Raw genomic sequence first — 16,975 nt, forward strand, 5'->3', positions numbered from 1 at the left:
TTGGTTAGGTTTATGTGGAAATTAGAGCACGGCAAATTCACTCAAACCTGTTTCTGTCTAGCTTGTTCAAAATATTTCACATAATCTAAATACTAATGAGGGAAACATTTATACAAACATTCTGATAAATGGTAAATGCAGATTGTTTCTTTTATTATTTCAGGTTTCAGTGAACTAATGCACCATATCCATCCACCAGCTTGTGTTACTATGTAAATGGCGCCTTGATCGCATTGCCATTGTTATATCGCCACCTAGTGGTTAATCGCTGTCATCACCACTTAGCCTACTGAGGCTGGAGAGGAATGTTACATAAAAACATCTTAGTATAGGTTTGATCTGTCTCTGAGATTTCTGCCACTAGATATGTTTGTTTTTGTGGGTAACACAGCATTAAAAAATGACATAAAAAAACAGCAACGTCTATTTCCAAATTAAGTGTCCATGTTGCTCTGAATAATGTACAGAAGTCACTGTGAACAGATGTCATTGGAACCTCTTTCTATCAAAGAAATAGTCCCTATAGATAAACTGCTGGATTGACCAGTGTAACCAGAACACTGTTTCTGGAAAGAGACACATACATTCCCTTCCCCTGCATTGTTTAAGATGGAGGTAGACAGATCTGAAAATCTGGGCAAAAAAACTATCTGCATGTCCAGATAAGTGAGAAAATGTTTTTTTTTTGTAATTTGACCCTTTAAGTTAACATGTAAAGGCAACATCTCAATAAGAAGGTGAACCTTGTTTGTTAAGACAGTCATTTATTGAGGCACTTGACACAAGCCATGGAATGTACAAATCAAACACAAATTCAAGGTATTTTTCACATTCTTGCATCTGTAAACATGGTAAAGATAATACATTCTGACAGTACTGTGTCTCCCCCCCACCCCCAACGGAGAGAGACGTAAGAAAAATACTAACACCTCGCTCAGAGTAGTGCACAGTATAATACGACAGCTACAAAACAGCAGTGGACCTAAATACAAAACTATCACCTGACCCCACGTTACAGTAACTCCCTGTCGGGAGCGGATCAGAAAAAAAGCAACATGCAGACAAGCTGTTCATGTGCTCTTATTTGACCTAAAACTGCATCTCTTCAGTCATTTTCACATAATATGTGTCAGAGGTAAGTAAATTGCGGATGAGGCATCTACAGTAAGTCTATTGAGCAGCACAAGAACACTTCTCTACTTCAGAAAACTGATCATTATTCAATAAATATATCAATACGTTATCTATATTTTTAGCAGACATGTGCACAGGCAGAGTCCAAATATGTCTGTCTGCTTTGGCTCATCACTCTCTAGGATGTAAACATGCATTTTTTGTATACTAACTTTTATTTCAGCTCCTTGGCAATCACAAAAATAATGCATTTCTTTTCATTTGTAGTTTTTGTTATCTTGTGGCCCTGAATGTCTGTGTACATGCCTGCTTTGTAGACACTTCTGAGGCCAAAAAACACGAAATATTTCAGGTGTGTGAAGGTGGATAAGGCTGCTGTCGGGCTACTGTTTGTTAATGAATACAGAATGAGGTTTGAATGTGAAAGCTACAGCTCAGTTTCCCAAAGGGCTTGGATGTTCGTGCACCCTGTTGTCCTCTAGTTGAGCTGCCATCCAACCTAAACAGCTGGCCCAGCTGGTGCTCACTTCAATAAGGGCTTGTGTCAATAAGTTCAGTTCAGCGTATTCCTTTCAAAAGTTAAAGGAATACACTGATGCCTGTTGGCTTGTAAGATGCAGGTTTGTTCCAAACACCAAATGTGCCAAAATATGGTTGAATACAACTTCTGTTGCTGTGCCAAAGACACCAAGATAATTTCCTCTGTATATAAATTACATACAAATTACTAACAGCGGGTTTAGAATTATAATCCTGGCTGTGTAAAGAAGGCTTTGAAACAGCCAATCAGCTGGAACACAATTTAAAGAAAATATCATCGAAAAGTTAAATGAATAAACAATATTCATTGGTTTATTGATTGGTCTTGAATATTCAATACTCCAAAAACCTTTACAGCCTTTTTTGGTGGCTTGCCAAACATTTCTTCGAGGAGAAGAGTTGCACTTGAGGAATTGGGACTCAAACAGTTTAAAAAAATACTGAGCGTGGACAGTGGAAAAGAGGATAATACTGCAGCAGACGTAAAAGTGGGCCCTTTCAGACCTACAGGCAGTGTGTGTTTGACGCTCTAAACATACAGCAGGTTTCCTTTAAGGAGTTAAAACATGGACACAGTAAGTACTCAGTCTAAACAGCCATCTCTACAGTGTCCCAGATTGACCGTTGAGTCATGTTGTTTGGTATTTATGTTGTGGCCTAGTGGTGAGAATGCGGCCACATTTACACCGGGATTTTCCGCCTTTTATGCTCTACGTGAGATCTTTTATCTCTGTCAGAACATGGGAAAAATGTGCCTGCTCAGACCGACACAGATTTAAAACCCCCCCCTTTTTTTTATACCTGTGTAAATGCAGCCGATTAGCCCGTCCCGTTCTGTGGAGTGAGGCTCTCCCAGGGGCAGATGATCTCTTTGGCTCCCACTCCTCCCCGAGAGGCAGCCCTGTTCTCCTCGTCCTCGTCCTCAGACTCTATGGGGTAGATACGGCACTCTGGAGGAATATCCACTTTAATCTGGAAAAAACTGTGGAGGGTTACAGAGAAGACTTGGTCAGGCACGTGTGTGATATCCATATTCTAAACATAATAACTTAAAGAATTTGAATTGTAAAAAATGAGAAGGACTTTCAGCTTTAATTTGAGGGTTTTGCATTCATATTAGAAAAACAATTTAGAATTTGTAGTCCTTTGTATACTTACTCCCCCATTTTAAGCGGACAGAGTGTAATTGGATGACTTAACATATAACCTTAAACTAAATCATCACATTTAAAGAGTAGAGTAAATGGATTAAAGAGTATCTGACTGCAGTAAGTGAGAGGACTGTTTTTGTGTGCAGTTTGTTGTATTGTGTCTCACACTCACTTGCCAATCCGTCTTGGCGGAGCCTGGCTAGGTTGATCCGGGCTAATTGGCTGAATGCGGCTACTTGTCCCGGCAGCTGAGTGGCATTTGGGCGACAAGCTGGCGAACAGGGTGGCGGGGGTGCAGCCACGCTTCAGCAGACGTTGCAGGGACAGAGCCATGCGAGACTTGGACACATTTCCACCTGCCGGGGCCTGAGCCGCAGGGTTCCCCTCGCCTTCCCCTTCACCGGCCTCCACTCGCCGCTCAGAGGCCGAGGTGCTGTCCAAGGCCACGCTGATGGGGGACGGACAAGCTGGGGAGTGGGCCAGGAAGGGGAGAGAGGGCGAGGCATTGGCAGACGGGAAGTCAGTGATGCCAGAGTAGACGGCGAGGTGGGGGACGGGAGTGGTGAAGCGGCACAGCTGTGAGGTCAAAGGGCAACAGACACAAGTCAGAAAGAAAAATAAATGCATTTTGAAAACCTTTCAGCAGACGCTTCATTGAAAATGTTATACTTACTTAAACACCATGATGTTCAGAACATGTCCACCCCAAATAGACAGAGTATTTCAAACTTAGTAATACATACTAGGCTCCAACTAACTATTTTTGGGGCTACATGACAATCAAACTGCATGAAAACAGTAAATGAATGACAACTCAAGACAAACATAAACATGAGGTGGTTTGTGGGTGTTTTATTAGCTCATGACTTATGGAAAAGAAAACACAGTACAATAAAGAACAGTGTATGAGTGAAGATGTACAGTACAACGTGTGTATTATAAGAAAAACAAGACAGACAACAGTTACAGCTTGTATGGACAGAAATGTAACAGAGAGTAACAGATGTCTCAATATGGCCGTTTCTTAGTTCTCAACGTGACTTGTGTTATATGTGAGAAGTTTAGGATGTGTTTAAAGGCTCACTTCACACAAATCACAAACCTTACTTCTTATAGTAGTTTTATGAGACATTTGCCAGGTAAATACATTTAATGTGTGGTGGAAAAACACCCAGAAGTCTCACATGTGCAGGGCTCGTTACCATTAGAGGTAGGTGGGGTGATGTTGGGTGAGCTTAAAAATAGCCTCATATTAGTTTACTATTTGTACTTCCACTGGATTTCCACTTTTTTGTTTTTTTTCTGGACGATTTATGTGATTTATGATACAAATTTGATTCAACCTATGTGTCGTATTTAATATATGCCTGTATAATATTGATCTGGATGTTTCTAGTTCCTTTTCACAGAAGCATGCCCTGTCTCCTTTGTGGGAGTATCAAATGGATTGATGGATCAAATGGATTGATCACAATCGTGCAGATCACAATCACTTGATATTTTGCTCGTTCTGCTTTGTGGTGGTGATTTGACAATGCTGACCAATATCTCTGTCTCTCTCTCTCTCTCTCTCTCTCTCTCTCTCTCTCTCTGCTCAAACCATTACACACTTAATATTGCTGGGAACTTTTAATACAGTGTGCAGATCTTTTGTCTGATTCTTGTCTCAGTGGTGCACGTTCCCATTCCCAATCACTTTACGTACTGTAAACATACTTGTACTTGTTGAAAGAAATTGACTGATACATGATGATGATGTAGCTCTAATTTTGTGGCATTTTTTAGCTGAAACAACCACCAACTAAGAGGTTTCTTTCCACTGAACGTCACATTGGAAATAGATTCTTTGACATTAGTATGGATATATACTGTATGTCTATGAGTATTTTAATATCATTAAAGGTCCCATGACATGGTGTTCTTTGGATGCTTTTATATAGACCTTAGTGGTCCCCTAATACTGTATCTGAAGTCTCTTTTATATAGGCCTTAGTGGTCCCCTAATACTGTATCTGAAGTCTCTTTCCCGAAATTCAGCCTTGGTGCAGAATTACAGCCACTAGAGCCAGTCCCACAATGAGCTTTCCTTAGGATTTGCCATTTCTGTGTCTGTAGCTATTGAGGAGGAGAGAGGGGGGGGCAAGGTGGAGGGTGGGGGTGGGGCCTTGACCAACTGCCATTTTGCTCGTTTGAAAGTCATGATGTCTCTCTCTCATGGGTGCAGAGAAAGGGGAGGTAACCTTGCTCCTTATGACCTCATAAGGAGAAGATTCCAGATCGGCCCATCTGAGCTTTCATTTTCTCAAAGGCAGAGCAGGATACCCAGGACTCGGTTTACACCTATCACCATTTCTAGCCACTGGGGGACCATAGGCAGGCTGGGGGAACTCATATTAATGTTAAAAAAACTCATAAAGTGAAATTGTCATGCCATGGGACCTTTAAACTTGCAAGCTGTAAACCCAAAACAACGAGCTGAAAGATGCTATAAAGCTCCCTAGAGTTAACCTGCAGTGAGGTTATCATTTTCTGCAGGTCTGCATCACTAAGAGCATTTGATCCATTGTCATTATAAAAAACATTTAAACAAAGTAAAATGGCATTAAAGTTTAAACATTAGCATTAAGAAATAAACTGCAGCATCTATTTAAAATGATTCCACTAAATCATTTCTTAAAATCAGTGAACATCACATTTGTATGTTTATTTCTTAGGTGGAGGACATGGAGGAGGGGGCGCCTCCTTGCCCTGCTTGCTGAGTTTGCTCATGACCTGTGTGATGTCGACATTGGCGGCCATCTTGGCTCTCTGCTCCTGCTCCATCTGCCGCAGGATGATGGGGCTGAGACTGGGCCGTCTCTTCTTTGCATTTTGCTCCAACTGGGCATCCCTGGAAGACGAGAAATAGCAGAAAGGAAGGTTATAGAAACAGGAGACGGATGGAAATAAGAAAAAGAGAGAGACCAGCAAAGGGAAGAGGAGGGAGGAAAAGGCAGCGTTAAAATCAAGTTTTGGAAAGTGATGGATGTGGTGGTTTTAGGAAGCTACGGGGACACTAATATCAGCCAGACAGATGAGAGACATAAACTTGGTTTCCCAGACCAATGTCACTCCCCCCCCCCCTCATTTGGCGCACTTGTTCTTTATCAGGCTGGTTGAGATAATCAAATCAAAAGACAGACTTTTCAAGTTTATTTCCCAATTAAAGGGAATAGATTAAAGCTCAATGTCATCTTACAGAGTGTCATTAATCAAATGCAAAATTGTATGCATTAAACGCTGTCACTCACGTGAAATGGTGCTCCTCAGGACAGATGGCCTTCTTCACCGTTTCCTTAAACACTGGAGATTTCTGGTACCGGCCGTACGAGTCCTGCAAAATACACACAGACTCATCATGAATCAGTGCTTGTTCTGATTGTGAATACAAGCTTGCGGGAACTATAACATCATACTTATTTTGTGTTTAAAACCGACTACTGCTGTGTTTACTGACCTTCTTCATGAGCATGTAGATGTGAGTTTGGGCTGCGTCCAGGACGTATCTGTGTGGGTGTTTCAGGCCCTTCACCGTGATTTCCATCGTCTTTCCGTCGATGTTGATCCACCGCGGTGCACCACGTGCCAGGAATGTCCTGGGATCAGGAAAGTGGAAGAAACAGACGAAACGTTATACTAGCATCAAGCACTAATTTGAGGGACTTGTAATTGACTTTTTTATGATCTTTTCATGCCACTCCAATACATTTCAGAGAGAATTGTACTTTTTACTCCACTACAAATATCTGACAGCTATAGTTACTAGTTCATCATGAAAAAAAAAAATATGATAATAAACTGCAACCTGAGAATGTTTGGCTTGAACTAATCGACTAATTGTTTCTGATCTATCACTAACATCTATCAACATTTATCAGAAAAGACTAATATATTCTACGCAGAGAATAAATGAAGACATTACTTGTAGATATGCTCTGCTTTCTCTCTCATCGTCGCAGCTTCGCCCCACTTCAGATCTTCACAACCCTCCCAGAATGCCAAGTTCTCACCTATAACGGTTCAGAATAGAATTGAAAATAATAGAAAAGAAAACTATTCTTAGCCCCTTCTAATGGCAAAAAAGATTAACACTGTGTGAGCAGAAACTGTGCAGCACGTTTGCAACAGTAACACTTTCGTAATCAAGGCTGTGATCTAATTAAAATAACAACCATCGTACCGCTGAATTCTTTCTTTAGGAAGAGTCTGAAATCATTTCGTCCTCGAGGGTCTGAGAGCAGCTCTGCGAAGCTAAACGTCCACCTCTCCACTCGCATTTTAGTTGGTATTTCCACACTGTTACACACGCACATAAAACGAACAAGTTATTTGAAAATATACTCAGAATATAGATTATGTATCGTCCTCAACAGACTCACTAGGGCATGTTCAAGGTCCAGTACGTGACATCATCAGTGAGCCAGGGGTTGCTGGGAAGACACTTGGAGAGGAAAGGGTCGTGGTTGTTATAGGTGGCACAGTACTTCACCAATCTGCAAAAACAGCAAGAAAGAATTTACTGTCTGAAGGAAATAACTTTTAAGATTAGAGACGAGGATGCAGCTAAAGAGAATGGTGCCATTCTTCATAATAAAAGAATAAATCTGTAAAAGAATAAGAAAATACATGTGGAAATATAAAAAGAAATAACAGAATATAAAAGAATAATTACAAGCATTTTCCTTTATTTTTACATTTATTTGTTTATTTATAATAATAATAATATAATTTATATCTTTTAAAATATGTATTTGTTTTGCATGGAAATTACAAATTATTATATAATGTCAATTTATTTTTATCCCTTTATTTTTCCTCATTGTTTTCACTATTGCCTTTGCTTTTCAATTTATTTTTCATTTACTTATTTATTCTTGTATTTATTGTATATACGTTCATTATATTATTTTTTTACAGATTTATAATTTTTTATGGCACTCCTATGACTCCATAATAAAGACTTTGACATACTTTTAAAAAGTAATGTCAGTATTCTCCAGTGTAAAAGGGAATTAATCCCTTACAGGAGTGGCCATTTATTTTGCTCACACCACTAAATGTTAGCCAAAGCGGTAAGTTATGCACAAGAGTCACCTCGCTGGCTTAATCAAGCACTGCCGTGGTAAATTAGTGACCAGAGCAACAGGTTTTGCCTTGGTGGAGGTACGCAGTCTCAAAGTACTTAATAGTCCAATGTATTGCTCCTCACATGCTGATGACATGACCAAACCTACAGTTACTATATCTATATCATCTGTGCATGACTTTCACCTGTGCTACATTTGCTGGTCATTCAGTGGAGATCTTATTTTGAGACAAACACTATATGATGCAACCAATCTAAACTGACTGTGGTGTTGTCACAGATACAAGAAGACGGAGAATATCATGAACTATCTTACGCGCCAAGTGACACCGATGACTTCACTCTGGGCCTCATGATGGACTGCTGAGTAAAGATCATCTACAGGGAAGCGGAAGAGAGATGACAGCTATAAAAATGTCAGGAAAACAGACCTGTCTCTGGGGATCACTGATGGATAACATAACTGTTGGTTTAGATCAAACAGGATGACAATAAAAATCATGGAAAAGTCAGAGAAAGTCGACTTTAAATTCTCACTCACGATTCTCGCGTAGAAGTCGGGTGTTTTGGCCTGGGGCAGAAAATATATGAAATGTTACATTACAGATTACATGTCATATCACAAAAAAATCTATCTACATAGACAAAGAGGGATGTTGTGCTGTACGTGTGTGTGTATTTGTATCTTTCTGAGGACCATTGTGAGGTTTCGACATTTGAGATGAAATAGATATTTTGGATAATTCTTACTTCTTCAAAGGGCTGATTGAGGGTTAAGACTTATGGTTAAAAGAGTACTTCACCCGATTTAGCATTGCACTCCTATAACTGTTGGATTCATAACAATGTTATTTCATGCATTCTTCTTCCTTGTCAAAACTTGATGCCTACCTTACCCACAATGCAACTCGACCACCAACAGTTCGGTCAAAGATTTTGTGCACCGCATATCTGGAACAAACTGCCGTTCGCTGCAACTCTCAGTTTTTTAAATCAAGACTGGAGACCTTTCTGTTTGCCACTGCCTTTTATTAAATCTAATTATTATTAATTTATTACACTGCACTTTAACTGTTTAGCTTTTTAGATGTTTTGTGTAAAGCACTTTGAATTGCCTTGTTGCTGAAATGTGCTATATAAATAAATTTGCCTTGCTTGATTGTGTGTGTGTGTGTGTGTGTGTGTGTGTGTGTGTGTGTGTGTGTGTGTGTGTGTGTGTGTGAGTGTTCATAACCAGTTTAAAAGTCTAAAAACAAATAGAGAGTCATGGAAATGCCTGCAGAAGAGAAGAAAAGAAAGAGAGGATAAATTAATTTTAGTAAAGGGTAAGTTAAATGATTGAAACAGCAGACATATAATGGAAAGAGAAGACAAGCATAATTTTACTGCACCTGGCATTAAAGCCTCTTATTTAATATAAGCTGATTGGCAGGAATTATCTTCATACAGGTCACACAGAGACTTACCTGTTACCTCGTCTGCGTTGGGATCTATTAGTCGATCCAGTCCATAGTCCATGGCGCTCACTGTCCCTGGCTACACACACACACACGCACGCACACACACGCACGCACGCACACACACACACACACACACACACACACACACACACCAACAACAAATTATTTCACATTGTGTGTTTACAAAAGGACTCATTAATTAAAGCAGATGGCTGTTTTATAATGCTAATCACAGGCTGCTAATGTGTCACACTTTTCCCGACCGTCTGAGACGATAAGAGGCCGGTCACGTGTTAAATGTGATTTTTGTGAATTCACTGTTCCACATTACAAATACAACTTAAAGTAATGTGTTCGTTTCCAGCAGAGGATATAAAAATGTATTGCCTTGAAACCACATTTAACAGCAGCATACGTCTGTCCCAGGAGTATGATATTATATGAGATAGAAGCTGACTTTGACTATAAGACCAGGACAAATAGACTCAGGAACAGCTTCTTTCCACAAGCCATCACCACACTGAACACACACACTCACTAGCGCACCCCCCCCCACCCCACACACACACACACACACACACAAACACATACACACACATACATTCACACCTTCACATACGGACCATGTGCAATAACTCCAGTACTTTTAGTGTGTATATTTATTCTATTTATGATTGTATTGTTTTACTATTTATTTCTTGTCTTTTTACATTTAGATTTATGTTTACTGGGTGAACTGCTGCTAAGAATGCAAATTCGTTGCAATTTTTGTGCAATGACAATACATTTTCTGATTCTGATTCTGATTCTGAAAAGGATGAGTCTGTGTGCTGGATGCAACTGCCAAGTGGGGCAAAAGGTGCAACTCAAGACATATTCATAAAATGTTCCCACAAAAGTCGAAACAACAAGTATTCCGACAGAGCTAAAGGCCCCAGGCTTCTTGTGTGTCAATTAGTTTGAGATAGTTTGATGAAATACAAATTTATTCAGCAATATGCAACATAGTAACACAATATCCCCTGAAATAATTAACGTCTGGGCCTCAAGATTATGTAATAAAGCAGACATTAAGGTTTCACCATATCAGTTGATATTTGCTTTAATGGGAAATTGAATTAGCACAAACTCAATGACACTTAGTCAACCTGAGCCTTCAGGGACCCTGGGGGTTAAGGGTTAGCCTCCTAGCCTGGTCAGGGATCCAAACAGGGTGAAACTCAGACTCACGATGCCGCAAGCTCAAGTTGCAAACCGCTGCAACCCATTTCTCCCACGTAGTGTGAAATATTAATCAGCGGTGCACTTTTCCTCTGACTGGACATGTAATGGTAATGAGGCATCATGGGTAGAGATAATGAGATACCCTGGGAAGTATAGAGGTGGAGTGCAATTTATTTTTCAGACGTCTGTCTGCTGGCAATCCACTATGAAGCTGTATCCTGTGTGAGCAGTGCATGTCTAATAACTATCTGTGTGTTGGTGTGTGTGTGGGTGTGTTCTCACCGGAGGTCTATGAACCACCCAGTAGGCTCTCTCCTGGCAGTCAAACACCACACGGTCCGGTTTCTTCCTCTCCTTCGCAGCTCTAAATGTCACACACAAACACAGAGCATAGTAACACCTTCTCGATCTTAAAACTGAGTGATGTCAGAGTATGTCACACACCTACCTGTACTGCTCTTTAGCTTGCATCACTATGAAATCCCATTTATGATTCATCCACTTGTGAAGACGGTTATAGTGCTCCTGAGGACATAAAATAACACCTCAGCAAATGCCAGCAGACAGAAAGGAATCACTCTCATTTAGTAACGTTCTCACCTGCTCATGCACCTCCAGGATTCCCTTCTTGCGTATGTTTCTTTTCGCCAGGTAGATCGCTTTCATAGCGAAAGGGAAAGTGTAAGTGTTGGTAACTGGACGTGAGATAAAATGTGAACGACTTCCGTCTCACTCACCATAATCTGTATCCTCCACAGGCCACTGCTGTGTGGGCCAGAAGTACGGTGTCTAAAGAGGACAAAAGTCAGACGTTTTATTGTGATTTATTTTTACAGACCAGAACCAAAGTAAGGTTAATGTATCATTGCTCAGGAAACTAAAAGCAGACCAATTTCAGATTTCACATAACAAAAGGAATAGTGACACTCTTCTCTTTGCTGATGGTGAACTATTTTCCAGGCAGTTTTGCGAACATTATATTTAAAGCTGGAATGCCCTAAGTTCCTCAGTGAAGCTTAATTTATCCTTCCTGTTTTGTCAAATATCAAGAAAAACTGTTCACCAGTTCCAGCTTCTCATAGATTAAATATCTTTGAGTTTTGGGCTGTTGGTTTGACAAAACATCACTTTAGTCTCCGCCGCTCCGGGACATATTTTTTGGACTTTTATAGACGGAACTATGAAACTATTAGTTCAACATAATGATCAAAAGGTGCAGCCATAATTATCTCCTTAGAAGCTAATGTGTGCTTAAACCAAGAAAGGCAGCAATGAAAAATGCAATGAGTCTCATTATCACGGTACTATGGTCCCTACCCAGCCAGATTCCTGATATAATTATAGAGCATATTTAAAGCCAACAAATGTTGACTGATGTGCGTTTTTATCAGCATTTAGCTTTGATGGACTCGGGTGAAAATGCACATTGCATCGAAACTTCAGCCTTTGCACCTAATAAAAACTGTCCATGGATTAATGTTTAAATGTACTAAAACAATCATAATGATACATTATATAGCCTATTAATAATTTTACCAAAAGAGTTTCAAACATATTTAACAGTCAGTGAGTTTCAAAAAAAACATCTTGTATTGTATTGTAGGATGTTGACGGCTGTGTTTAATTTAAACGGTTACCTGAGTTTTCTTTAAAACAAACAAAAGCAATTTTTTTACATTTAGTGTTTCTCAACAAAATGTGTATCCTTGCAGATTGACAAATGTGTGGAATTCATTTCCACCGCTAACACCACCAACTGTTGTTTTAATTGTTGTGTATCCTCTTGCAAATGCTCGATAAAAACAAAAACTGTGACCCATTTGGAAAAACATTGCTCCATAGCGCTATTCAACGTATTCTCTCATACGGATTGTATGATATCTTATGAAAAGTTTCCTTCCTACGAATGTCCATCAACACGAGCGATCAGTGTGCCTGTGCAAGCCCCAGCAGTGAAGAACCATGTGGTTTGGGTTAAAAGAAGTAGTTTTCTTACGTAAAGTAGATAAACGTACTATATCACTCTTTATACTAAGTCAACTGACTTCTTCCTTTATATATTATATGGGTTACATACTAATTAGTCTATATCTAAGACGTTCCACTTCCGGGATTGCTCCGTTGCCACCGGAAATTCTGCCGGATTTCACTCTTTTTTCGGCCAGACGTCCGTTACCTTTCGCTTTCTTTGTGTTGGAATTTTAAACTCCGGTGGATTTATGAGGACTATGGTTAACTGCTCCTCAGATCTCTGCAGGGTAAATCCAGACAGCTAGCTAGACTATCTGTCCAATCGGAGTTTTCTGTTGCACGACTAAAACATCTTTTGAACGTGGTTCCACCAAAACAAGTTCCTTCCCTAGGCTATTTTGCAGCAGAACCGTGGCTACAAGGTGAAAATGACATCAGTCAAACTAGATATACAATTTTGGAAGATAGTTTCCTTGGGGTCTGCGATTTTGACATGTGGTGTGTGTTTACCTGGAAGCGATAGAGGGACGCATCTGGTTTGATCACCAAGCGTTTGTGGTCTTGTAGAGGGTAGATGTATCCTAGCGCCACCAGCATTGAGCCAAAACTCCTCGCCTCTGAAGACAACAGGCGCAGAGACGAGCAGGAATTTAATCAAAAGAGGCACTTTCAGCTGACTCACTCTGTATGTCATGTAAATATATGAATGGCATCAGCTGACACATCTCTCACCTTGTGTGTCTACTTGGAATCTGTCCGCTAACCACGCAATTATGTCTTCCCCTGAGGAGGAAAGACGGAAATGAGAAGTCATAGGTGACAAAACCGTGATCAGTGACAGTGAACATCAAGAAATAGGTTTTTGTGTGTGTTGATAGGTAGGTGGGCTTCTAAATGCCAGACCCCTGATACAACACTACCGACTGTGAGCCTCTGCAGCTAATGTGGAGGAAGGAGGAAACAAGAAAAAAAAAAAAAAAAAAAAAAAAAAAAAAAAAAAAAAAAAAAAAAAGAGGAAGAGAAGAAAGAAAGGAAGAGTCTAGGAGAAAAGGAAGGGAGAGGAAAGGAACGGAGGGAGGAGTAAGGAAAAGAGTGTAAAGAAAAAAGAAAAGGGGATATGAGGTGAGGAGAGACAGGAAAGAGAAGGAGAGTGAAGGAGGAAAGGAGGTGAGAGAAAACGAGAGGAAAGGAGAGGAGAAAAAGGAGACAAAAAGTAGAGGTGAAAAGAAAGGTAGATAAGAAATGGTGAGGGGAGGAATAAAAAGGAGAGGAGAAGCTGTTTGCTTGGTTTCTTCATTCAGCTGTTTTAAACTGCCTGGATTCAAAGTTCACTAGGTTTCCTCTCTTCTCCTCTACCTAGCTGTCTCTCTGTTGTTCTCTTGTTTCTGTCTCTGCTATTTGCTCTTTTCCTCTTGCCCGCTCAATCATCATCCTCCTCCTTCACCTCCTACTTTTTCCCTCTCCCTGCCTCCCGGAGACTGCAGGGGTTGTCATGGAGATTAAATCTGTAGCTCTCAAGTTTGAGCCCGGAGCTCCAGTATCCTCCAGTGAGACTATGCAGGCACACTCACTCAGCAATATGAATAATATTGTGTGTGTGTGTGTGTGTGTGTGTGTGTGTGTGTGTGTGTGTGTGTGTGTGTGTGTGTGTGTGTGTGTGTGTGTGTGTGTGTGTGTGTGTGTGTGTGTGTGTGTGTGTGTGTTTTTTTTACCAGTAATAGCGTGTGGTATTGTTGTAATAACCAGTCTCTGGGGCTGTGACTTAACTCCTGTTTTGAGGTCCTGCATCTCCAGCAGCACCTTCTCTGCCTGCGAAGGAATATGATTATGAAGGGGTGAGGAGGAGGTTACCACGACAAGTGATTGTGAGTAGGTGGTGGTGGTGGGGGGGGGGGGGCAGAGGTCACCATGCCAACAGGTTTCTTTGACAACAGGTTGTGGAGGCAGCCTACATGATGGGGAAATCAGGGCAGCACGTAAAATTTGTGGATAAAAAAATGAGGTTAGATGGATTTGTGGATGAAATCTGCTCCACTGTCTAGGACATGATGGTGCTGATAATAATTATCATTATCCCCATCATGCACAACATCCTTGTTTACCTCTTTTCTGTTTAATAAAAGATTTGGAAAATGGCATCTAATTGCCTTTCATAGATTTGAAATCTCTGAGGCAAATTGTTCCCATGGGATAATAAGGCCCGCTATCAACACCTGTAATTAATACTTCTTATTAGGAAAATGCTGCGTCATTAATGACTCTCTCAACACAATTATACCAAAAACTACAACATTACAATTAACTCTGAATCTCAGTGCTGCATTTAAACAAGGAGAGAGGTGAGATGAGAGGTCTGTTTCATGCCCTGATCTCATGGCTTTTGTCTGGCTTGTGTGGAAGGTTTTGCGGTGAGTCACTGCTCCTAAACACTTTTTTTTTATTTATCATATCATCAGATCCCACAGCTCAGGTGTGAACTGGAAAGCAAGAAAACATGCAGTATATTATTTCAGCTTGTGTGTGTGTGTGTGTGTGTGTGTGTGTGTGTGTGTGTGTGTGTGTGTGTGTGTGTGTGTGTGTGTGTGTGTGTGTGTGTGTGTGTGTGTGTATGTGTGTGTGTGTGTGTGTGTTTATGAGAGAGTGTATGCGGCTGACTCCCGGGCCTGTTTGAAGTGGCTTTGTGCTTTGAAGTCATCCTGGAGAGGCTATAAGCCCCAGGCTGAGTCGGACCAAAGTGGGCTTTCATGGACCAAAACACAAAGTTCTCATGGAAATGAGTTAGCATTATATCTATGGTTAGCATGTCCCTGGTGAGCAGGACATTGTGAGTGCTGCATCTGGGATCAATAGACTCTGAGAATATTTTGCTAATGACAGAGCTTTTGAATTATTTCCTGTTTTTTCTAATGCCAAACTTATTTTACTATGATACATATTCCAGCTCCTGAAGTGGATAGAACTTGAAATGTGAGATGACAAATTGAGCCCTGCTCTGTCCACAGGACCGGGCTGTTGCCGTCCAATACACAGTGCCTGGATTTACTTCTCTCCAGCAGCTGTTTGGTTGGTGTCTATGGAAGCACTGATACTGATCCAGGCTTAGTGCTTATTAAACTGAATGACCTTATCACTGTGATAGGATGCAACAAAACAGTTTAGTAACATTTAGTGTGACAAACAGATAGAGTAGGCCTACCCACTGAAACCAAGACGACATTTGTTTGCTGTTCAGACGTCTTGTCATTCGATTACATGTATTTCTAAATGCTTGGTAGGCTACTTGTGAAGTTTTTTTTTTTCACTAATTCTGATCAGTCGGGTAACTACAAATCAGATTTGCACGCATTTTGAAATATGGCATATGTGTTATCTGTTTTGTTGTATTTCCTCAAAGCATTCTGTAGTCCAAAAGGTACCTGTAAGCGTTGTTGCTTTAAAAAAAAATGTCTAACCTAAATAAATCTCTACACTCAAGCTTAAGGAAACCAGGATTGCCCTGAGGACCTGTGGAAAATACTGATAGGCTAGTTTTTTTTTCTGAGCTAACGCAGTTTATATGAACAAATATCAACAGCCACGGTTTATGAGGATACAGCAGACAACTCAAGCGCAAGCACTGCGTTGGAGAATTACCAATATGTCCTATCTATAGTTATAGTCCAGCCTAAGCAGGGCTGTGGTCATCATCTCTGATGTAAAAGGACAGCCTACCTTCTTGAGACAAGCGATCCTTGGTCGATACCTCTGTCCATGATCCCGGAGAGGGTTTCTAATGGTCATGGTGTCTAATGATCACTCTCTACCACACACACAACACACACACACACACACACACGTGTAACGCCACTGTCGCCTGTGAGCCCTGTGTAGTGTGTGGATGCTGAAAAGAAGGTGCAACGATAGACACTGATGCTGCCTTCGAGTGTTCACCATAAACTCCTGTTTGGAAGGTTGGATATTGTAAATATACTGTCATTTTTCGCATTAAAGTGGACATTATGATTAAATTAGCTTTGAGACACTTATAAACAACTATGCAAATGCAATATCATTATACAATATTGTACAATATCATCAATAACGATACGATATATATCAATGACATACAAGTATAAAGGATATTCCAATTTAATAAAATAAATCACACTTTATTCAACAAATATTGACAACTCTTCTGTGGTCGAGTCTTTTCTGTCTGCATTTTACATTTTTATTGAACGTTTGAAGAACGTTCAAATATAAATGTTCATATTTTCAACAGCCTTTAAAGGCAGCATACCTAAAGAGAGAAGGGGAATCAACCAATCAGAGCGCGGCTTTTTCTATAAATTACGCAATTACCAAAGTGAACCAGCAGAGTGCGAAATAGT

General features: G+C 40.4%; 2 protein-coding genes across 2 annotated transcripts; both read right to left on the reverse strand.

Annotated features, from left to right (window-relative positions):
- Positions 1 to 747: 747 nt before the first annotated feature.
- On the reverse strand, positions 748 to 4,780 carry LOC120551545 (regulator of G-protein signaling 9-like). Its single transcript, XM_039789030.1, has 2 exons — positions 2,998 to 4,780; positions 748 to 2,656 (listed from the first exon to the last, which is right to left on the reverse strand). The coding sequence occupies exons 1-2, from the start codon at positions 3,450 to 3,452 to the stop codon at positions 2,494 to 2,496; spliced, it is 618 nt and encodes a 205-aa protein (XP_039644964.1). The 5' UTR covers positions 3,453 to 4,780; the 3' UTR covers positions 748 to 2,493.
- A 417-nt stretch (positions 4,781 to 5,197) lies between these two features.
- On the reverse strand, positions 5,198 to 16,492 carry LOC120551544 (regulator of G-protein signaling 9-like). Its single transcript, XM_039789028.1, has 17 exons — positions 16,317 to 16,492; positions 14,318 to 14,414; positions 13,338 to 13,388; positions 13,116 to 13,222; positions 11,372 to 11,423; positions 11,235 to 11,293; positions 11,083 to 11,159; positions 10,917 to 10,998; positions 9,424 to 9,486; positions 8,492 to 8,521; positions 8,267 to 8,328; positions 7,244 to 7,357; positions 7,045 to 7,160; positions 6,787 to 6,874; positions 6,322 to 6,460; positions 6,116 to 6,198; positions 5,198 to 5,715 (listed from the first exon to the last, which is right to left on the reverse strand). The coding sequence occupies exons 1-17, from the start codon at positions 16,383 to 16,385 to the stop codon at positions 5,529 to 5,531; spliced, it is 1,476 nt and encodes a 491-aa protein (XP_039644962.1). The 5' UTR covers positions 16,386 to 16,492; the 3' UTR covers positions 5,198 to 5,528.
- Positions 16,493 to 16,975: the final 483 nt, after the last annotated feature.

Source organism: Perca fluviatilis, chromosome 21 (assembly GCF_010015445.1).
Source record: "Perca fluviatilis chromosome 21, GENO_Pfluv_1.0, whole genome shotgun sequence".
Taxonomy (NCBI): Eukaryota; Metazoa; Chordata; class Actinopteri; order Perciformes; family Percidae; genus Perca; species Perca fluviatilis.